This window comes from Sander lucioperca, chromosome 21 (assembly GCF_008315115.2).
Source record: "Sander lucioperca isolate FBNREF2018 chromosome 21, SLUC_FBN_1.2, whole genome shotgun sequence".
In the NCBI taxonomy this organism is placed as follows: domain Eukaryota; kingdom Metazoa; phylum Chordata; class Actinopteri; order Perciformes; family Percidae; genus Sander; species Sander lucioperca.
Genome location: NC_050193.1, coordinates 14,107,492 through 14,131,205, shown reverse-complemented (window position 1 = coordinate 14,131,205; position 23,714 = coordinate 14,107,492). Strand labels below are relative to the sequence as shown.

General features: G+C 41.0%; 1 protein-coding gene across 2 annotated transcripts in view; it reads left to right on the top strand.

Moving 5' to 3' along the window:
• LOC116065432 (alpha-1,6-mannosylglycoprotein 6-beta-N-acetylglucosaminyltransferase B-like) overlaps window positions 1–23,714 on the top strand; it is a 51,695-nt gene that overhangs the window by 14,948 nt on the left and 13,033 nt on the right. For both annotated transcript variants that reach the window (XM_031320945.2, XM_031320944.2), the window contains exons 4-11: window positions 1,600–1,709; window positions 3,272–3,345; window positions 4,495–4,662; window positions 6,272–6,436; window positions 10,783–10,952; window positions 20,613–20,744; window positions 22,367–22,500; window positions 23,382–23,512. In XM_031320945.2, the coding sequence (XP_031176805.1) occupies window positions 1,600–1,709; window positions 3,272–3,345; window positions 4,495–4,662; window positions 6,272–6,436; window positions 10,783–10,952; window positions 20,613–20,744; window positions 22,367–22,500; window positions 23,382–23,512 (1,084 nt within the window). The remainder of the gene's footprint in view (window positions 1–1,599; window positions 1,710–3,271; window positions 3,346–4,494; window positions 4,663–6,271; window positions 6,437–10,782; window positions 10,953–20,612; window positions 20,745–22,366; window positions 22,501–23,381; window positions 23,513–23,714) is intronic.

The following is a 23,714-nucleotide window of genomic DNA, read 5'->3' as shown; positions in this document are numbered from 1 at the left end:
TATATAAAATTTCTCAAATTAAAGGTTTGGATACAAAAATTACCACCAAAATAAAAGTCTCTACCAAGTCACTATATGATTGATTTTACAGAAACACAAGGTTGTAGTGCTAAAACAATTAGTCGATTCATTGATTAGTCAGTTGACAGGCATTGTACAGAGATCTGATTTTACTACATTGTGCTGTGTACAGTTACATGTGACAATACATTAGAAAACCTTTGGTCAGACGCAAAAAGCCATCTGAAACAATTTGGGCTCTGGGAAATTGTCAGACATTTTTCATCATTGTCTGATATAAAATAGTTGACAGATCAATTGATACTCAAAATTATTGTTAGTTGTGGTGAGAGCTACAACGATTAGTCAAGTAATTGATAATAGTTGATCAACAGGAAATTAATCAGCAGTAAGTTTGATAATTGATTAATAATATAATTAATATTTATAGCAAAAATGCCAGAAAACGTACTGTTTCCAGCTTTTCAAATGTGAACACTGTTTTTCACTAAATATCTGAATGTTTTATTTTTTGCTGACATTGTATAGACCAAACAATTAATCGACTAATTAAAAATAATAATCTGTAATTAGTTTTGGCACTACTAGCTTCATAAAGAACTGCACCAGCTTCACACTATACTGCACCTATAGATATCTGACATTCCAAGTCAACCTGACTTTAAAACAGATTTTTTTTTTTTTCGGACACCAATAGAAAGAGGATTTTATTTCTCAGATGTGTCTCTCAAGAATATTTAATAATTCATTGCATAAATCCATTAACCATTAATGGAGGTAGTTGGAGTGCATTCCCAAGGTGTTGCGGGCAAATGCTAAAAAACATTTGCACTCTTTGCTTTGACGGTTCATTGTTTCATAGAAAAAACAACATTTGGTGAGATGTCTCTTCTTCTGTGGTGTTTGCACTGTGTAGAGCAGATACAGTAGCACAGACCTAGGCTCTGGGGGAAGATGAAACTTTAGGACTGAGGTCCTGGGCCAAACAAAGTTTCAGATCATTTGCTGTTCTGTTTCTCATAGACATGTTACAGATTTTCAAAATCTCTTGGAACTGTAACACTGCATATACTGTATATTGCAAAACCCCTTGTCTTATCTTTATTCTCTCTGTTTCATCCCCCATATATCCTTCTCTGTTGTAACTATTGCTGCCTGATTGTTTTGCCAACAGCGTATCGGCCACAGAGGTCAAGTGCAGTGAAAGACATTTGCTAACAACCTAATTTTCTTCTGTTTTCATTTCCCCCGGGGACCTGCTTTAATATGCAGAGTACCTTTTTTTTTTTTTTATCTTGACAGATAAATTATCTGTCAGTGTTTTAAAAGCTTTTTCGATTTCATGCCTCAAGTTCTCAAGAATTAGCGTTTCTTCCACTACTTTACGCTCACTGAAGGGTGGAAAAACAACAAATACAACTGGGTGGATGGAAGTAAGGAAGGAAGCTATAAAAGAAATATAGCGTCCTCTTTCTTTTGAAGGGGCCCGATTGCCGTTTGAAGAGAATGTAGGTCGTTAGAAGCTGGTTGTCGCTGGAATAATTTAAGATATTCTCTTTTTTTCTTTGCATGTTTCAGGATTCAGCCTATAGGACTATTGGAGCGGATTCAGGCCATAGCCCAGAACATGTCTGACATGGCAGTAAGGGTGGAGCAGATCCTGCAGCGCAGCATTGCCAGCGACAGAGGTACCATTTTAAAACAAACACACACACACACACACACACACACACAGACACACACAGACACACACATACATACATTCTGCTCCCTCAACACCAGGAGAATACCAAATATAACTCAGATGAATCCCCCCTGTCCAATCCCTGAATCCATCCAATCTGAAGACACTTTTCCCCTCTGCCCACATAAGCCCGACTGTCAAGCCTGGATCCAGCCTAACACTTGAATGAATTTATGCGTGTACTTGCTGGTCCATCATATAGAACATGACAGACATTATTCATGGCACATTACCTGTTCAAATAACAAGCCACTGTTTGTGTCAGGGTGTGAGAGCTCCTGTGCAGCACAGTACAGTTCTCCATTGTTACTGCCATATCATAACCACAAGACTACAGGATTTTTAAATCATGGTGATTAATTACTGCCTAGTTTATATGATCCAGGCCTGTCAGCTTTCTTTATTGGCCTTCACTCTCAATTTCTTTTTTATTGGGGCAGAGAATAGGGATCGGCCAGCGCGATTTAATTCACAATTCAATTCCACTCCTGTTTCCGCAACATTGCACTTTATGACTGAAAACCATTCACCTCACTGTCTCGTTAAAATGTATCAGACAATTTGCTTATGGTCATAATGTCTGATATAATTTAAATAAGGCTGATTTGAACCTGACTGGGTTTTGACAGCGGCAGGCAGTAGCACTTTTCATCGTGAGAGGTCCGCCATTATCATGATAATCAGACAGAATGGCTGGCAATTATTTGTCTGTGTGATTGTGCTCTTCGACGCTTGGCAGGATGCTGGCGGAGAAGCTGCAACTGCTCCTTTTAATAAGGCTCACTAGGCTTTCGAGGAGAAGAAAAGAGGGGAAAAAGAGAGTCAGAAAGAAAAGAGTGAGAGCAGCGGAAAGAGATGGATGAGGAGGAAAAGGGAGCAAGGAAGAAGGGGAGAAGATTATGATTTTTATGAATCTGCTAATGCAATCTATCTATAGTAAATCCAGTGAGTGGGATGGAACAGAGACTTGGCCATTCAGCAGGGGAGGCCAAGCTTTGACAGGAGCTTGTTGGCTTTAGCTCTCTCATGTATCTCTGTTCAACCCAAAGACAGGAGGATGTATGCTTTAATGCTTTAATGCAAGACAAACAGACGTAATGCTCAGGGGAAGTGCTGTAAAGACCAGTTTGATCAATATAAGCCCTGTTAAGTCTATTTATACATATAAATTGTACGGAGCTGGTTGTTGTATTGCTAAATTAAACCTTATATAAAATCTGATATATTGATAGAATTTCTAGATAATGGAAAACAAAACAGATGCTTTGATATAACCGGCCAAAGATGTAAAAACACTGTAGTCATTTTTCGCCTTGCCTCCATGTTTTTATCACCTTCCTCTTTGTGTTTTGACTTTTGTGTCTGTGCCATGTCTGGAAACAAAACCGCTAAGCGGTGCAGCCTTGTTGCAGATTTGTGCCGGTGTCTTGCGCGTGTGGTCTTTTGTTGGAGTGTGTTTGTGTGTATAGGCTTTGATAAATACCCTGCATTTTTCTTTTTCTCCAGTCAGGGATGGAACATTAGGACAATGTGAGATTCCTAAAGATCCCCGCTATCCGGACTGTCCCAGCAAGATGAATGTAAGTCTTCATATCTTAAGTCCAAACATATCACACAGAAAGCTAATGTGCCATTGTCCTTTCTTGGTGACTCACCTTGGTGCAACATCAATTTTGTATAAGATAAGAAGATGTATAAAGGCTCCTTTTGTGGCGTACTTGTCTGAGCGACAAAGAAAAACGGAATGTAGAAAAGAATAAAACAAAATGTGGGTTTATGAACATACTGCATATATACTGTATACACTGTATGAATTATAGCCGCAGTAGCAACAGCAGGAAACTGCAGTGTATACAATACAAGCATAAACGATACAGCATGTCCAAACTGTGTGTGGAAATCGGTAAAGAAATGTAAAAAAAGTTCAAGATTTAAAGACGAAATGTGTGAAAAAACATGCACCTGATAGATAGATAGATAGATAGATAGATATATATATATATATATATATATATATATATATATATATATATAGCTACATCTAGCTTACAGCTACAGCTAGCTAGTTAGCTAGCTAGATGTAGCTAAGCCGTAGAATATGTGCAAAATATACATGTGCAAGGTGCACCATTGTGTATTCTTGGTGCACTATAATAGGATGTTCCTTTAGCTCCCTACACCTTCATGAAAGCCCTCCAGCCTAATAACAAAATTGGGCATTTTCACTATTTAAGTATCCTGTCTGCTTCCCTTGGATGTCCACTCTTTGCAGCCTACAGTGAATGTCGGAAAAAGAGTTGACCTGAACGTCTCAAACTAAATCTGCCCCCTCTCTCTTTCTAACATTTTCATCACGTTGCCCTGCTGCATGACCTCGCCACACTGTTTTTCTGACTCCACCTGTGAGGAGGAACCCATTACAACTCTATTATCTGTGGTATACTTAGCATCAAAGGTTCATGTCGTCAGCTCAACCCGGATAACATCTTATTAATAAAGCCGCTAGCTGTTTTTTTTTCTGTGCATGTACTTCACAAGGACCAGAGGCATCACATTGAAGTTGAAGTTAAAATGTGAGAGTGAATAAGAATGACAGGCAAGTGATGAGAGGACGTAAGGGATGGATTTTTAACAGGCCTCTGATGACACCTTTTTACATCTTTAGTCAAATATAAGACTTTGCTAATACCTAGTTCCCTAAGAGCATACTTTGGGTCTTTGTCTTCCAGTGGATGCGCGCTCGTTGGACCTCAGATCCTTGCTATACCTTTTATGGTGTGGATGGCTCAGATTGTTCCTTCCTCATCTACCTGAGCGAGGTGGAGTGGTTCTGCCCCCCACTGGCCTGGAGGAACCAGACAGCTACACCCACCTTGAAGCCTCCGCCCAAGAGACAGGTTAAACAACATCTCCATGTCATTTGTTTTAATTCCACAACAACACAGCTGAAGGGGAAAAAATAGGAACCGAGCACTTGGCAACAGTTTGACATACAGTAGAGGTGAAATAATTACAGCAGAAACTTTAGTCCAAGTTCCTCGAAAGCACAGGCAGCCAGGAACACAGTAGCCGGTTTCTCAAGTGGGACGCCAAGAATGCGAGCATGTCCTTGTCTCTGCAGGTTAGTTTCACACATGTTCAGTGTGAAGAGATGGTAAATAGACTGCATTTATATAGCACTTTTCTAGTCTTCGCGACCACTCAAAGTACTTTGCAATACAAGCCAGCATTCACCCATTCATACATATCTTCATGTGGTTCCCGAGGCTACCATACGAGGTACCACCTGCTCATCAAAAAACATTTACACTTCGACATGTAGACAGCAAGAGCCAGGAATCGAACAGCTGATTGGTAGACCACCACATCTATCTTCTGAGCCACAGCCGCCCTAAAAAAGAGATCCTGGGGAAAAAAAGCTATATATGACCATTATTTAGCAGTGACAAGACAGCTGGTATAAAATTGAAATTGCATCATTAGACATAGTCGATTTGAGAAACGACAAAAGACAAACATAAATGGCAGAATGCTACAAATCATCGTGCTGTTGAAAGTACTGCCACTGTAGATTTGGTAGCTTGACACTGATGCTACAGAGTGCTTTTAACTTATTTCCCAAGTTGAAACGGAGCATTTATTACTTTGTGTTTTGATCAATAGCTCCCAGGAGAATTTGAATACCCACTTTCACAGGATGATGGCTGTCATCCCCAGTTTTCATTGCTGTTTGCCTTTCTGCGTCATTTGATTTGTTTACAGCATCAACACATGATGCATTGTTTACAATCACTCCTCAAAGTCTATCCCACCCTTCGCCTCTCCCTGCCTCCCTCTTTCTCCCCAGAGTAGACCAATGTACAGCCCGCACGATGGGCCCTGATGTGAATTCATTCCGCAGTTCTACCTTCTGCTCTAATTGCCAGCTTGTATTCACTGAGACTAATCCCAAGGCTCCCCTTGGGTACTCTGCATTTTGCTGTGCCGCTCACAAGTTGCTCTTGAGAGCAATAATTAATCTGCATAGTAAGAGTACAGTACAACTCTACATATTGATTTTTGTCTTTGAGAGAATCTGAGTTTCGTGTTCGGGAGAGGCAGTCTGTGTTTGTGTGCACCAGTTTCTCTTCTGTATATTTCTAAGTCCTCTGTGCTCCCCCATGCAGTTATTCCATTGATTAAAGCTCGCATGCTAGTATTGCGCTGTGATGCAGTGATTATAGTGGGGCAGAGGAGGAGATATAAAATGAGAGCAGACTATTTATGAGGATGATCCAGAAATCCCTCAGGCAACCTGTCTGAGAGGCCTAGCCCAAGGGCACTAGCGGATAACATGATATGACAGCCTCTATGTGCTCGATACTCTCCTCTGATAAAAAGAGATCCACTTTTATGTTTTTTTAGTATCCCACCCCTTCTGTTCTTAGTCTTCATAAGAAAAACGAAGCACTGGCTTATGAGAATGCCACATCAGAAGTTCTCTACACTTCTGATCCTGTCTTCCAGGCTGTCTTCCAGTCTGACATCGGGGCTCTGCTGGAGCAGGTGGGCGCAGGGAAGGAATCACTGAGCTTCATGAAGAGACGCATACGCAGAATGGCAGCACAGTGGGCCTCCGCTGCTCGACGGCTGGATGACAAGCTCCGCAACCACTGGAGAGAGCAGAAAAGGGTGAATATGAGGCACACACATTATGCTTCTGTGCACACTGGGGGATGAAAGTGTGGGATAAGAGAACAAGTCTGTGTTGTTGTTTTATCATTTCTAAGCAATATGGTTGCAAGATGCCGAGCCAGTAAAAAGTGCTTTTCTCAGATTTTCTTTCTTGTTATTTCCTCCAACTCTTAAAAAAAAACAACTATTCCTCAGCTCCTAATTTGATCTAAATCCATCTGTTTAGGCTTTAAAGAGTAAACCTCTCAGCACGGGATGTTTTGGATCAAACTTCAGAAAGCCAGACAGTCCTTTAATGCTCGGCTGCTAAGTTACCAGAACAGCTGTGAGTTTGTTGGACTAACATCTTCTTTTATCTTCAGTTCTCGGTGTGTGTAAATCGAGATGCAGACAGAGTAGATAATGGTGCAAAGGGAACCCTAGCTGGCGTTTATTGGCTTTAGTGCACTTTCACCACTGACATTTAAAGGGACATTTCCACAAAGTGTCAAAGAGTGCTGCCTGCTGCTACAGACGTCTGATGAAATGGCATTAGATCCCTCCTGGCGTGTATGTTAAAACCTTTACAAAATTACTTGTAAGGAATTAACCCAGAAAAATCTTAAAGTAGAAATATATGTCTATCACTTAGATTTATGTTACATGCAATAATTGTATGTTACATGCAATAATACACTATTGCGCAGAACTTCCCACATTCACTGCTACACTTTCATCCCTTGATTTAGTTGTTTTTGCCTTTTTGTGGCTGTTTGATATGTTGATGACACAAGATGATTTGTTTGGTGTTTAAATGTTCATGTCTTGCTGCCAGTGGGGTGCCAGCCGTATTCTTATGCTTTTTTTTTTTGGTCCAGAATATAGTGGTTAAAATAACCTGGTGTTAAACGCTCAACCAATCAATCCGTCCACATTGTTTCAGACCCACAGAGATTATAAGAGTATGAAATAACTCCACCGCAATGTGTGCAGCTCTGAGTGTGGTTCTCTACTTAATCCACCCTACACTTCCATTTATATACAACATAAGGTTTCTTATCACTGCCTGACACCCTGGGATCATTTACACTGACGAATATATGACTAACACCGTAAAATCTTGGCACAACACCACCCTCGTAGCAACACTATTTTTATACCCACACTAATAGGTGAGCAGTAAATAAGCGTACCGTAATTTGAGAGACCTTCACATCTGTTGAATGAATGTGAAAAGTACTGTATGTGCAATAGTATTAACCGGAGAATATACAGTAATCATATTCATGATGTATACAGTATCTCCATTAATCGTCCATTAAAGGGACACTGCACCCGTTTTTACACATTTTGTTCAGTTCGAGGAGTCCAAATCAACTTATGAAAAATTTAGTTTAATGTCTTATGTGGCTCTGGAGGAAAGAAAGCCAATGAAAGAATAACCCCAATGATGTCACAGTGATGTCATCAGGGTTATCTCGGCACGGGCTGGAGACTTAACACTAGGCTCATTCGAGATGAGCGAGGTCTGCGTAGAATCGATCACCGGCGATCGCCGCCCAAATTTGTGTTCAACTTGATCCCGACTTGCTCTGATGTCATGCACACGTGGGCAACGTGGGATTATCTACAGTCTGTTGTTTATTAACATCAGCAACAGATCGCATGTAGAGCATTTTGACAGCTACTCTGTCTTAATAGGAACAACTGGAGACCGTGTACAAGCTGATATGTGTCTGATAAAATTTTATTAAATCGGAATCTGACCTAACAGGATGTGAGTGTTTCTTTGACTTCCTGTTCAGCATGAAGGCTGCTGGAATTGGCTGGAAACCGTCAGACTTTACCACCGCTTTTTGTCACCGCCACCGGCTGCTGCCGCCTGTTCTCGTCCACTTTACAGGCGAGGCGCAGTTCATCTCCAACTAGCCTGCTTTACCAACTGGAGATGTGGGGTTTGAAAGAAGTGGCCAATTACTAGGCAAGAAAGGAGGAAATGTCTATTGGAAGGCTATCCAGTTGCATTATGGGAAGTGTAGGATCCAGTGTTTTGGGAGCTTTACCCACACAAGGGAGTAAAGGTTAAAAATATCGCAGCCGCTTCTTTTGGTTCGATTTTGACCTTTCGTTTTTTTAAACTGTCACTTGTGAGTGCCCAAAACATTATAGAGGTATGATACTAAATCATTAGTATAATTATGGCCAAGACATTTGACCTCATAATGTTCATTTTTTTCCCTTTATCACATCTTACGTAATTTTGGGGTTACGTCCCTCTTTTTAGCGTTAAATCTGTCAAAGTCAGCACCCTACTAAGAACATACTGTATATTCAACACCTGTTAACGAGCAGCACTGCAGGGAGAAAATGTACTGTAACCAAATCATTTCCATATGAATAAAATGGTTTATTTAGAAAAACAAAAAATCTGAAGCATTTCATGTTTCTTTTGCTTGAAGCCCCATTCAATTTCCGACATCTGCGACATGTTTACATGCATGTCTGTATGGAGTGTCATGTTAATAGAACACTCTTATTATATGTAGGTTTGCTTCTCATAGTAAAACATGCTGAAGATTGCATTGTAGATCCAAATTTCACCAAATTGTTTCACTCCGAACGTGTGGACAGCTCTCCATAAGAAAAAGAAAAGTTGCGTGATACTCCAAAAGCTTAAAAGAAACACGAGGAATGAAAGATATTAATTTGTAGTGTTTTGCTTTTGGTAAACGAGCTGACAGTATCCTGTCGTTCTGCTCTGTGTGCTTTTCATCAGTTTCTTTCTGTTTTCAGATGGATAAATCAAAGCCTGTTCTGATGATAACAATTTGCTCTTCCAAAGTTCTTCCCCACTGTGGAGAGAGCTCTGTGTTTGACAGTAATAGTTACTATCCATCTTAACCAGACCCTGCAGGCTTGGCTTCCATCGCTGAAACACTGAGTGCTGTTAAGAAAACAGAAATGGACAGATTTGTAGAGAAGAGAGATGTTTTTCATGCTTGCTGTTTAGCGTACACTGAGAGTTTAGCATTAATAAAGCATATTTACATAACCCTCTAATACTCTTGATGTGGTATACATGTGATGTTGGAGTTAGGAATTATCACTTATGTTTTGGTTTTATCAGGTTGTACTTTAACTGGAATGACTTCAACATAATGACGAGTGACCAAAGATACTTATGTATGTCTGTACGTATGGTCGTCCTCTTTTTTTATACAAGCTACCCAGGGATGCAAAAAGAATTTCAGCCCTGGCTGACAATAAAGTTGTATCATATCGTATCGTACATACATTCACTAGGGAACGTCAGTTTGCAGACTAGATAGCTAATTAGCTTCTCAGCTCATTAAACAGCATGTACTGGTTAGTACAGTATAACTGAAAAAAGGTATTGAGCTATATCTAGTTATACTGTAAGATTTAAAAAAAAAAAAAAGCACCCAAAACCAATTCATCCTAGTCGGATACATACTGGACTAGCCAGTGAAACATGGGGAAAGTCTAGATAATATAACTTGATGCCTCTCAAACCCCCATTAACACATTTTTAAACCAGGCCGTATTGATATGAAATGAAACAGAAATATGCAACTCTATTCAGAAATAGATTTTTGCGGATAGTTCAGGGGAAATTTAAAAACTAGTCTTCTCTCTTTGCCAATTGGAAGGCAGGGACAGCGTGACGATGTCTGTCCAAACAGGTGTCAGGGTGTTCATGTTGATATCTACAGTAAGATGTGGAGAGAACTCACTGTCACACTTCTAAACAACATGGTGAATAAATGTGTGGTCTAGTAGATGAATAAAATTGTCTTTAGAACGTTTTTTTTTTTTTCAAGACAAAATTAAATGCTGCCATCTGTTAAAGAAATCTGATTTAATTACATATTTAACAGTCTGAAAATTCTATTCTTCCCCATCAGCAATTAAACCGCTCGGTATCGTTCTGCATATCAATTAGCCCTCGGCAGGTCAATTTTCATTTCAACTCCATGCACAGTTGATTGTATTCTTAGAAGTTATGTTGGTGTGACTATGCTTGTCACTCTGCTTTCTCACTTTCATTAGATACTCAATTCTATTTAGAATTTGACATCACCGATCCATGCCATATATCTGAATTTATTCATGTGTGAATCCGTTGAAGCGTTTGTGGAAATTGCTCTTGCAAAAATCTCGGTTAATCACCGCAAGGGACATGGAGATAGTCTGAATATAAAAATCGTAAAAGAGATGGCTTGATCCGTACAATAAAAGTGAAAAACAAAAATTCACACAAAGCACAATGCCGCGCAAAGCACACTGCAATGCTGCACAAAAGCACATTGCCTTGATTTTTCTCCTTTTTATTCTTCATTCAGATTCTAGTTCATGTGGGCTTTCTGACGGAGGAGTCTGGGGATGTCTTCAGTCCCAAAGTGCTGAAGGGGGGTCCTCTGGGTGAGATGGTGCAATGGGCCGACATCCTCACAGCCCTCCATGTGCTGGGACACAACCTCAAGATCTCGGTTTCCCTCAAGGAGCTGCACGGGTACGTTTTACGTTGGACTCTTTGATCCTGTTATTTTCAGGCTGTGGGTAGAACTGCTGCAGTCAATGTACAATACTCTGCTGTTGTGTGGTGATGTTTCTCCCATCCAATTTTAATGTGAGATTCTTTGGGGGGGCAGGAATCATCTCGTTGTTTTATGCTTTGTTGTCCGTTCTTCAAGCTTTGCCGGTAACCGGCAGCCCAATCGTGGTGCCGTTGCCCACACACTGTTTTCAGCCACCTTTGGCCACACACAGATAAGCTATCTCTCCTTACTGCAGAGTGCTATTTCAGCCTGAGGGCTTGACAGCATCTCTACAGTTTGTGCACCTTCTTCCTGCCGCAGCTCACCGACTATAGTGCTACAACGGGCTTGTGGCTCGACACACACAAATGATTATGCAAGTGGACAGACACACACACACAAATGGTTATGCAAGTGGACACACTCACACACGCACACACACACAGATTTACATATACACACACAGACATACCTACAGTATACACACACACACACACACACACACACACACACACACACACACACATATATACATACATACTTACTTACTTACATACATACATACATACATACATACATACATACATACATACATACATACATACATACATAACATGCTTCCCAGTCAATCAAACCAGATGGGTTCATCCAAAAATATGGCGAGGTGCAATGAAAGGAGTTCAGAAGGCAGATGGGTCCAGTCCTGTCTCGGAAATTTTCTCGGCGGCTTGATCTTTCAGAGCTGCTCCGGCTTCACGCTGGCTGGTCAGGAAAATGACAGTGTACAAGACGAGATTTGCTGTCGATTCTTTTCTGCCAGTGGGTGGTGTGAAGCTGGCGCAGACAGGCTGATAATAATGTACACTTGTTATTGAGCACTGTATCCCTTGCTGTAGGGAAGGATAAGGGCATTGATGAGTTAGGGCTGCCCTTTGATCTTAAATTTCAAGCTGTGCAGAAAACTTCCTCCATAAGAATAGACTAGGGAGATCAGTGATGTGGGGAAGATGCCACAGTGGGAATGCTTCTGCTGGCCGTGCTATTATTTACCTCACTAATTGGTGTCATGGTGTATTGAATCACTGCAGTCTGTCTCCACTGGGAATACCATCAGAAATGTTTAAGAAATTGCAGAAGACTTGCAAAGGCTAGGCTAGGGCTCATACTTTTCAACAGATGAATACTGTGTGTGTGTGTGTGTGTGTGTGTGTGTGTGTGTGTGTGTGTGTGCGCGCATTCAAGTCTTCAGAGAGAGGGAGATTATACATATATTTATATAAGTCTGCAGTGGCGTTCCATTAGGGCTGATGTTGGTCTTTATTCAGCAGGAAATGAAATGTTCAGCCTCAGAGAAAATATAATGGAAGGCTGAAATTGAAGCTAAGTAGGTTTTTCAGGCTCAGACCATATTCCCTCTTCCCACGACGCCCAACCAAATGTACATATCCCACTCTTTATTTATTGCCATCTGAAATTGGCCAGTTAATGGCAGATGCTGAACATCCATAAATGAATAAATCCTCCTTACTGTGACTGTTGATGAATAGAAAAAGGGAACATTTCTCTCCATCCCTTGCTCTCCCACACACTATCAAATTGACAGATTGTTATGTAGGTTGTGCTCCTATAGAACTAATTTACTTTATTATTGCACCATAATTGCATCATCATCCTACCCTGCAAATTCAGAGTTCTCGCGAGAGCACAATTTGAATTTGCTCGAGTCACTCTGGCATTCAGTAATGATGCTCCTTAACCATGCCCTTGTAGCCGAGCTGCACCAATCACATCGGTGTATCTGATATAGGCGGGCCAGAGGCGAGCTAAACAGATGACGACAGTGCTGCGACGTCAAAGTCATTAGTAAACATTGCAACATGGCTACGGATGAACACCAGTTGTTTGAAACGGCTTTGGCCGCTACAATGAACGAGTTAGACTAGGCTTTTTATCTAAAAGAGGAACAGAAGACGGCGTTTGAATCGTTCCTTTGCAAGAAGGACGTTTTTGCTGTTTTGTCGACCAGAAACGGCAAGAGTTTAATCTACCAGTTAGTTCCGCTGGTAGCTAAGCGTATGGGGCTCTGGATACGTCACCCTGTGTATTGTTGTGATTGGTCGTAGTGTTATATAATTGCGTGCAGTGAGATTTTCAAATGCATGCTTGGTGCCGCCCCTCGAGTTTGGCCATTTTCATCACTCATTGCCAGACCCTTAATCTTTCAGATTTGGGTCTGGATTTCCAGGCTATCATCATTCCCAGTGTAAGTCTTAAACTGGAAGGATTCTCCATAAAAAGAGAAATGGTGGCAGTGTAGAGTAGACATTGAGATATGAGTTTGAGACACGAACCTTGTTGACATGAAGTTCAGTCCTGAAGCAAGGAAGACAGATCCATGTAAAGGGAGAGCCATTGTAGTAGTAGAACAAAAGAAGAAGCACAGTCCTGGGTTTATTGTAATTGAGCTGGCTGTGACATCACTTCAGTCAGTAACACCAGCACTTGTCACACACTGAGGGGGCCCTACGGCGGTTTTCAGAGCAGCAAAGACAGCTGTCACTTCCACTCAGGGATCTCACCCTCTCCCAGAGTGACATGGGTAATTAGCCGGCGACAGAGCATGCCGTCTCAACACCTGAGGAGCGGAGAATGGGGGGAGGACGGAGTGAGAAAACAGAGGAGGGGAGAGAATAACGAGAGATGAGGTAGCTGCAGACTGTCAGGTTTCACCTATTCTGTCAGCAGAGTGGAGAACACACACACACACACACACACACACACACACACACACACACACAGCCACCTAGTTGTTGTGATCCAGAGATGGTTCTCAGATTCTCTCTGCCTTCTCTTTCTTACTCATGCTGATGTATTTTTTACTGTTTTCACACACTAGTGTCTCAGGCTGTGGTTTAACATGCAGGATGTGATGAGCAGTGTCTCAGGCTCTGGTTTAACATGCAGGATGTGATGAGCGCCGCTGTGCGTAGACATTTTACTGATGGCGGTTCTATATCAATTATGTCTAGTGGGCTTCACTTGACGGAGCACATTAACACAGGCACCAGGGATTTTGACCTTGTTTCTCCCTGCAAACACACAGACATGCCTGAATTTGTGATCATTAACCTGAAAGAATGATTCAACAAATGTCAAATCGGGGGTCAATGGTAATCCACCAGTCTGAACAGTTGGAGTAATGACAGGCATGTGCAGGGCACCCTCAAGGGTAAAAAACTTGAAATCAAAGCTGTCTTTTCTCTCAAAGCTCCAACAAAGAGCCTAATTATGCTGTGTGTGTCAGGTTGTGCCTTTCCATAAGTGCTGACGCCCTCTTACCCTGCAGCCTTCTGATTGATGTGCCGTTGTTGCTATGCTTTGAGATGAAATGTAAAAACAGCAGCATTGATAAAAGCAGCCAGTGAAATAACCTCATACGGATATGTCTTCAGCACAATGATGTATGGTAACTAAATACGGTTAACAGTGAAGTGCTTGTGTGTTATTCCTTAATTTTTATTACTGTAGAGCATTTAGCTGCCCAAAATACTGTGGTCAGTTTTTCTAAATATGTTACCCTAAAGGCTCGGTGTTTTTTTGCTTTTTTTTTTTTTGTTTTTTTTTGTTTTTACAGATTTTCACAGGACAATTCTTGATTATTTTTTTTTTTTATATCACCAAAAAGGTTTAAACCAATTTACCCACAGATTCCTTTTGCACCCGAAATTGTTAAATTTTCTGCAGCATAAGGATTTTGTTTACCGCAGTTAAAAAAAAGAGGTCGTCTTGTGATGATGACAGCTCAGAAAGTACTTCCAAAACAGAAACTGAGGAGAAAAATGGGGAGAACTGAGCTGCTGATTTTGCACTTCAGTCCATCTCATTATTAAGTAAAAAACAACACAAAAACTGTTTGAATTTACTGCAGATGTTTGTATTATTGATGTTCTTGTCCTCATAAATGCAGATATATTTCCAGTTTTCCTTTTCTTTTTTTTTTTTAAATAAAAGCTGAAAATAATGAGCCCTAGTTACTCTTTATACATAACACAGCTGTTCAACACAAAGTTAGTAAGAGTGTTGCTCGTGTATCACGGCGACCATTTTCGGGAGCTGAATTATAGCCAGATACTACACATCAAACTACAGCTGTATCTGATCACAACAGCATCAACATCTGAGTTTTTGTCTCCTCCTGTTATCCTGCGGTCTCAAGTGGTTGATTAGCATGCCAGACTCTGTTCCCTCTGGCAGGCCGGCTTCACACACAGCGGCACATCAACTCTCCTCTCTGCCCATGTCATTCCCCTCACACTGCGAACCTGCCCTGCAGCCCTCAGTTAACCCCTAGCCCCCAGCCTCAACCCCTCATATGTGCCTGGAAATCTGCCACAGCCAATTCCTCTCACTGTTGGACACACACTGTCTACACCCTTCCTTTAAGAGGCAATGCAGTGCGACTATGGAGTCTCTAATACTCTTGTCTCTGGCTCTCCCCAAACTGGTGGGTTGCCATGGTGCCAGTGGCCAGCTGTGAAACAGAGAATTTGTGCCCGATGGTGGTTGTCAAGTGGTGTCAGGAGATACAGTATATGCAAGGCTTGCACCTTTGGTCTTCTTTTTGCAGTCTTTTTCTTTTACCATCCTTCTCTCACAACTTATTCTCCTCTCTGAAGTCTGAGCAGGTTGTAGAGCTCACTTTCATACTTTGTTTGAATAAAAATAAAAGACAAATGTATCCTTCTCACAATTATTGTCTGTGTAGCCAGAGCCGGATATAACCTGTACACGGCCAGTAGTTATTTATTCTGAAACAACTCCGTATTAGCGTTTTCAATGTATGAAGAGCAGCTCTGTCTTGTAGACATCACTGAGCATGCTCATGGATGCGTTTATGCTGCTGAGAGGAATAAACATTTGCTATGTTCATCACAGTAAAGCATAATATCACCATTATGCAATGGGATGGCTCTTTTTTCATAGTTTTGGGATGGGAATAGAGCTGAAAATCATGGAGGCATGGGCTGTATCACGTTTTGGTTACACAGACAGGACTTGTTAGTGGGATACATATATTGTTGGTTGTGGTCTTTTCATGTGATTTGTTGATAATGATAAATAGATACAAAAAAAAAAAGCTTATCCTTTCATCTTGTGTGCGTATGCATCTGTGAAGGAGAGAAAGGGAGTCTGTGCCTGCTTGTGTATGCATACTGTATGTATGTGTGCTTGTGTGTTACAGTATGTGTGCACTCCCATTTCCGCACTCCTGGCTCCTTAATGCACTTTAATCCTGTTACTCTTCCCTTAAAGTTTGCCTGGATTTGCATATATCCAATTAAACCTCCGAACAGCAGCAACTTCAGTGGATCGTGAGGAGCGGAGACACGTACAAATCTGCTCTCAGTCACTTTAATGCACCTGCTCTCGCATTAATGCACATCAGCTTGAATCTATGAGAGGCCATAACTCAAACTTAAACTCAGGGTGCGAACTACAGGGGAGCTAGGGGGAGGTCACCTCCCCTTAATAAGACATGGGCTCCCCTGAAAACTTGATTTGTGAAATTTTGGGGGGGGGTCTCTAAAAATATTGACAGTGTCCTTTTGACGTGTAATTTAAGTTTTGTGTAATGTGATCATCGTTTTTATTATGTGTAAAATAGCAAACATTCATTCATGCATGCATGACGGCGATTTAAACCTAATTCACTTAAATAAAGATAACTATACATGCTATTCTTATCATGAGCATCAAGGCGTGGTGGCTCTGCAGTGGAAATTCAACTCATGTTTAGTACTAGTTAACTGAAAGATTCATAGAAAAATTATAAACGTTGGAGGCCAATAATCAGCGCGCAAAGTTCTTGAAATCCATTCTGCAGTTAGCATCATATGCCATGGCAAAAGAAAATAGGGCAGTTTAATTATTATTATTTTGTTTTTTTTGCTAAGAAATTGTGTAGTGATGATGTTAATAGCACAGCCGATTCATCTGCTGCAAGCCCTGTTAGCACACCTCCCACCAGGGTGACAACGCAAGAAGAAGCTGAAGAAATAATGTCCTCTCTGGCTGAAGATGGTGGTGGTAATAGCTAGTATAATAGGGTAAATCCTGTATAGTGCATACACTTGTAACTGTTATGTATCTTTGTAAGTCATTGTAAGTCAACAACAGTCTTGGCCACCGTACGTAAGTAAGGTAACGTAAGTAAGGTAAGGTACAGTAAGGTAAGTTAGTAAGGTAAAGTAAGTAAGTAACACGTACACACAGAGAAGGTAAGTTGTAAGAAAGCTTGTCTAACATATTTAATATTTACTCCAGAGAGGCCAGAACATTTGGTAATATAGCCAATTTGTGGCTAAATTATTATCTGCTTTGCAACCACAAGCTTTGGCTCAGTTTGGCTGGCTTACGTTGTCTGAAACTTTAGGAAATGTTGGACTGCATGGTAAGGGCTGAAGATGTATTTCTTCATTTTATTTCAAATTATACTGTATTAATAGTCTTTCTAGTTACATTAAGACTACTTATATTAAAGCAGCATGCTCTGGATATCATTTCAATAATGTTTAATATCCTGTCAAAACATAGGCCTACATTAATCATTGCATTTATCTGTTTCAAAGATGTCCAGTAAGAAGCAAAAGAATATTTTTTCATTCTGGGCACCAAAGGGTAAGCCCCCTAAAAGGGTTGCCAGATCAGAGGAGGAGACAGTGGAAGAGGTGGTGGCAGAGACGGTGGAGAAGACACCAAGGGAGACCGTAGGAGGGACAGTGGAAGAGAGCACACAGGAGATATTAGAAGAGAGCATGCAGGAGACAGTAGAAGAGTCAGTGGATAGGACAGGGAAGAGGAAAGCTCTAAGTGGAGCAGCCACTTATAGGTGTACTTTCAAAAATGAGTGGTCAACCAAATAGCCATTTAACACCAAAGGCACTACTAGCTCCTATTACTGGTGCTGTTTGCAGACACGAGAATTAATGTGCCCATCAAGGTGTGACTGATGTCAACAGGCATGTTAAAAGCAAAGGGCATCAAGCCAAAGAACCACTGCGACAAATATTGCATTGTACTTTGTAGTTAATGCTAGCAATTTTTAGCATGCTAACACACTAAAGTAAGATGGTGAACATGGTAATCGTTATATCTGCTCAACAATAGCATTGTCATTGTGAGAAGGTCTCTGACTTTTAAATTGTCTCGATCCTTTCTCCCTTCTGTAAATAACTTTATAAACTATATTAAAAAAAGTTGCTGCAGTTGTCTGTTTTATGGCCTCACTGTGGTGAGACCCTGGCAGCTGGACTGTATTGTATCCACCTAGCTGCATACTGAACACACTATAGAGAACAGAAATACAGCTCAAGTAAAGAGCACTTTGTGTAAGCACTGAGTTGCCTGACTGTGTACCGTTGACTGATGAAACCGCAGCTTAAAGCTCCATTGGCTGACATGCCCTTGCTCATTATCCCATCTGCTGTAGGGGAACCGGCCGCCATGCCTGTTTCCACAAGGCTGCGGTGCTGACTAAATATGTTCACTGTCCAAAGAAAGATCGATAGTTCTTGTTTTGCAGGTATTTGTGTTTGCAGACACTGGGTTGTGCAGGATGTGTTTCTGAGCCAGGTACCCAGAGAAAGAGGGAGTATAAGGGCATAGGTCTGTGACTACTGCAAAAACTTTCATGAAGTGGATGCAGTTTGACAACACTAAAAGCTTTCATGTTTCCCGACTTCTTCACTGCTTCCAGTGCAAGTTTGATCATCTCCTTTACAGAGATGCTTTCATTGCTGTTGGTTTGCTTTTCTTTGAATGCACTGACAATGCTCTCCTTTTGATATGAACTCCTTTTTGATCAAAGAAAGTTTACATTTTGTAATTTTTAGACATCTAAGATCCAGCCCTTTTTTCCATTGCGAGTAATTTGGTTTGGTAGTGCTGCTAATCTATTAGTTATGCATTGCATGAGAAAGCTACAGTAGATGGAGCTAGAATTTTAGCTTGAAACTCAGGCAAAATGTCTCACATCTTTATTACATTCCATTACATTACATCACATCACATGTCATTTAGCTGACGCTTTTATCCAAAGCGACTTACAATTAAGTGCTTTCAACTGTTAAGGTTCAAACTCCAGACAACAAGTAGTAAGTGCAAATACATTAGCCTTAAATAGGCAAAGCTACAAAAAGACATGAAAGTGCAGGTTCAAGAATTTTTTTTTTTTTTTTTTTTTTTATCCGAGGTGTAGTCGGAAGAGATGTGTTCCCTGTGTTATGAACGTGCAGAGAATGTCATCAACAACTCAACAGCGCTGCATATAATGTCCTCACAAGCATAGTAGTACAAGTGTGTTTTTGTGTGTGTGGTGGTCCCACCTAACCATTGTATTTGTAAAAAGGTTTTACTGTAAAAACTGCTTCATGTCACACTATCTTGACATCCAGTTAACTGCTTTTAGTATTTGACAGAAATGCACTTACTCTTCTTGTGCTGTATTTGTTGTACTGTGGCTCTTAAGAACTGCTGAAGTTTGACAAAGCAATACTTTCTCTTGTAATGAAAACAGACAGACTAGATTGCGTTTTTCTCAAACAAAGTGCTACCTTGATGCCAACTGAAAGCAGAGCACTCTGAAGCTGCGCTGTACTTTGTCATAGCAGACAATGCATTTATATCTCCTGTCTTTCCTGGTGGTGGTAACATACTGTAAGGCTCTTTTGTACATGCTCTCATCTGGTTTTTATTTATTCCTTATTTCTTTAGGCAGCACATGTTTTATCGTGACAGATCAAGCCCGTCTGGTTCGCTGTACGGAACGGAAAGTAACAAGGGCAGATTATAATCAATACAACACATTTTAATTATATCATAAACATGCAAGAATATTGCTGTCAATCACCTGTGTGCCTTTTGTAGAAAACAAGATAAAAGATTCTAAAACTAGATTAAAACGTACAGCAGCCTTGTTTTCAATGTCCGAATCACTCCCTATTTACTATATAGTGCACTAAATTTACTGCCTGTCTTTTTGAGTGTGAAAATGTATCCACAGTGCCCTCAAGAATTCCAGAATGGAAACGAAAAAGTAGTGTTCATGGCATGTACACTACTTTCTGCTTACAATTCCACAATGCATTGCTTCACATTTTAAAGATTTCTTCTGAGCGACTTAACAGCTGTCATTATGATGACAAATGATGACAATTACTGTCCTGCAGAGTGTTTATTACATGGTGAGTAGTGAATGAGTGAGTTTTTCTGGTAGCGTTGAATTCTGTATTGTTCGGTTGAATGGCTCAGCCGACTCACTGAGAACACTGACATGCTTCACAACGCAACTCGGCTCTTTAGTTCTGCCTGTGTTCAATTCTCTCTCTCTCTCTCTCTCTGTTTCTCTAAACTCAAGTCATAGACACACACACACAGTAGTTGTAGTCCTTTTATAGGGAATAATCTGTCATTATTATTCAAATTCTCTCAGAGAGTGACAGTTTTCAGCGTTTTTCTTTCTTTTTTCCCTTTAGTTTTGTGTGCTTCACCACTTATGTGGCATTACAGTGATTGTTTGGATGCAACTGTGCAAACTGCTCGGTTTGATGCTAACATTGCATCTGCCCTGTCTGCAGGTCTCTGGGGGTCCCACCAGGAAGAGGAAGCTGTCCTCTAACAGAACCTCTGCCCTTTGACCTCATCTACACCGACTACCACGGCTTGAAGCAAATGAAGCAGCACATGGGTCTGTCACTGAGGAAGCACAAGTCAGTCGTTTGCTCTCGCTCTCTCTCTCTCTCTCTCTCTCTCTCTCTCACACACTCTCTCACTCACACACTCACACACAAACTGTTATTTCTATTTGTTTGCCAAGCTCTAGGTGCAGTGATTGTTTGTTGCATCCATTTTTGTAACCAGTAATTGCCTTTCTGGTGAAATACTTCACTATTGGCGTATTGACTGGCTGGTAGACACTAGGCCTGTAAGTTCACTGTGCATCAGCAAAATTCACCCTTTGGGATAAACACAGTGATCAATCAAGGTGCAGGTGCTCTTTATATGCATCACATAGGAAAGTTGGAGTAGGTTGTCTGCTTAACTGAGTGACTTAGCCTGTATGCAAGTTATGCACTACAAAAAAATATACTGTATCATTTATTTGTAAATGCTAAAAGAAACGAACCGCAATTCTGAGCGGTCACAAGCTCTTTTCTTTCTGTAATTGTTTTTTGTTTGTTTTTTTCCCAGCTGGGCAGAACTGGAGCAGTCAGTGTTTTTTTTTCTCTCTATCCTAACAAAGAAAAACAATGCAAACAGCTTTTAATGCAAACTGCAACTCTGGGAAGTATATATACAAGTTATAGCAGTGTGAAAATCATGATAATGGTGTGGGCTGTAATACAGTTGTTGTTAGATTATATTGAGTAGCTGTATTGCAGTTGAATGCATAGGAGGAGACGGGTGCTGGATTCATTAAATAACTCCTTTTACAATAATTCATCCTGATTCTCCTGCATTTTGAATTGTGTAAAAAGAGGTCCTGGCAGGGCTGCCGCAGATAACCTCCACTGATTCCAATCAGCGTCAGTCCAAGGTCAGCTGATCGACCAACACTCCTCAGCTGTCACTGAGTGAAATTCCAATACTTTAATTTCCTCTCCTGCCCTGACACGGACGAGAAAGGCAAGGCATTGATGCATTTGAGATTGAATTATATCAATTGATTTTTGACTTGCCCGTGTAAATATTCACTGCTGATATTCCCCTCCCTGGCTCTTCTGTTTTGAATTTGATCGGGGAGGACATTTACACAACATGTTTCAATATGTTTTAGTGTTGATGCAGTCAAATGAGTGTAATCTATTCCCTGTCGAAGAGTTCACAGAGCCTTCACAGGATCAGAGAGAAGTTTAAGAATCTAAAGAGACGCACTCCCGGGAAGAGAGCTTAGCATCTCCTTAAAATGTATTTCAGAGATTGGTCCACGTATTTGACTCGATTTCGATCTCAGACTTGGTCCAGGTTGTGCCATGATCTGTTTCAGCAGAGGGCCCTGTGGTGGCTGTGATACAAGACTGTGATTTAAGCCTCAGATGTCTCACCTTGAGTCTCCTGTAAACTCTGCTCAGTGAGGGGAGGGGGGGAGGGGGATACATCCATCACCACTGACAGCTTTACAAACCCAGACTCTGACAACAAGACAGTTCTAGCCGCTGAGACGGATTCTGAGTATGTGCTACATTAGGTGACATTAAACCAAGCTAGGTGCAATTTATTTTCCACTTTTTCTGATGTTTGTCTCACTCAATCAGAGGGAGACTGTATTATTTGAAAGCAAGCGGCAACTTTGATCTAATTTTAGCTCAGCCTATTTCTTATTTCGTCCCAGGTGCCACATCCGAGTGATTGACACCTTCGGCACTGAGCCTGCTTACAACCACGAGGAGTACGCCACTCGGCACGGCTACAGAACCAACTGGGGCTACTGGAACCTTCACGGCCAGCAGTACATGACCATGTTCCGTATGTGGGCTTTAATTTCGCTAACACAAATGTTGCTCTTAACTGAGGTTGTGCATCTGCTTATGGGAAACACTCTGCATAAACCCTCACAGATGACATCAGAAAACATGAAGTGTTTTTGATTTGTATAGGTGTTCGTCCGTGTTTATGTTACTGAAAGCCACAAACGGGTCAGAGAAAAGAAAAGGGTGGTCACGGCACATTTGGTGAAATTGGTGACAGAAAAAACTTCAGCTGTTGGAGTAGTCTTTGATTCAAATCTGTGACAATCGGCCACCCTGCTGTTTCCAAAATGAGTCTGACACTATGAAAGATGTCAGCTTTCGTCTTGGGTTTAAAAATTGACTGAAAATACAGTTTCTTTTTGCTACCCACTTGGCATCTCCATGCTGTAGCAGATTTGCTTTGTGTGTGTGCTACCATTCATAGTGTTGTTTTGCGTCCTGAGAGTTGTAAGCTGTGGCACGTTAAAGCAGCGAGCCAAAACTCCTTGAAGATTAAATCTATAGCAAAGATTACGGAGATGAAAGCATCACTTTTGTAAAGTTGCTTCGACTCATTTTATTGGTATGCAGTGAAAGTCTACCAACTAGGTGATGAGAATGCAAATACACTATGTTGTTTGTTTAACTGATGAAGTTAGCAGTGGCGTCGTTTCACCACACTCTGCCGCACAAATGAACGGAATACTGATTGATAATAAAATATAATGAATTTCAGCTTTACATAATCCCCACAGTGCTGCTTTTGTTCTGTATTCTCTACATGAGCCGCAGTCTGGATCCCCACAGCTGCTCCTTTTAGTTTAATCACATTTTTTTTGAGACATGAAATTGGACTTGAGGTGTCGTGTTGCCAATTGCTTTGTTTGTCCTTGGCAGCCCACACTCCAGATAACTCTTTTATGGGTTTTGTGGCGGAGGAGCTGAATGAGACGGAGAGGCTGAACATTCAGCGTAACAAGGTTAACAATATGGCTGTTGTGTACGGCAAAGAAGCCAGCATGTGGAAGGTCAGTATCGCACAATAGCCCCTGCAAAAACTGGCAGATTTTCATTTTCATTAAAATTTGGTTCCTTTAAAATATTGTTTACTCTTTGGCTTTGCATTGAAGAATTACATGTGTATTTAAAGGGGACACAGAGTCAAAGAGACAAAAAGAAAAACCTACATGATCCTGTTACCGTAAGTGTGATGCCATCTTGTGTAACTCT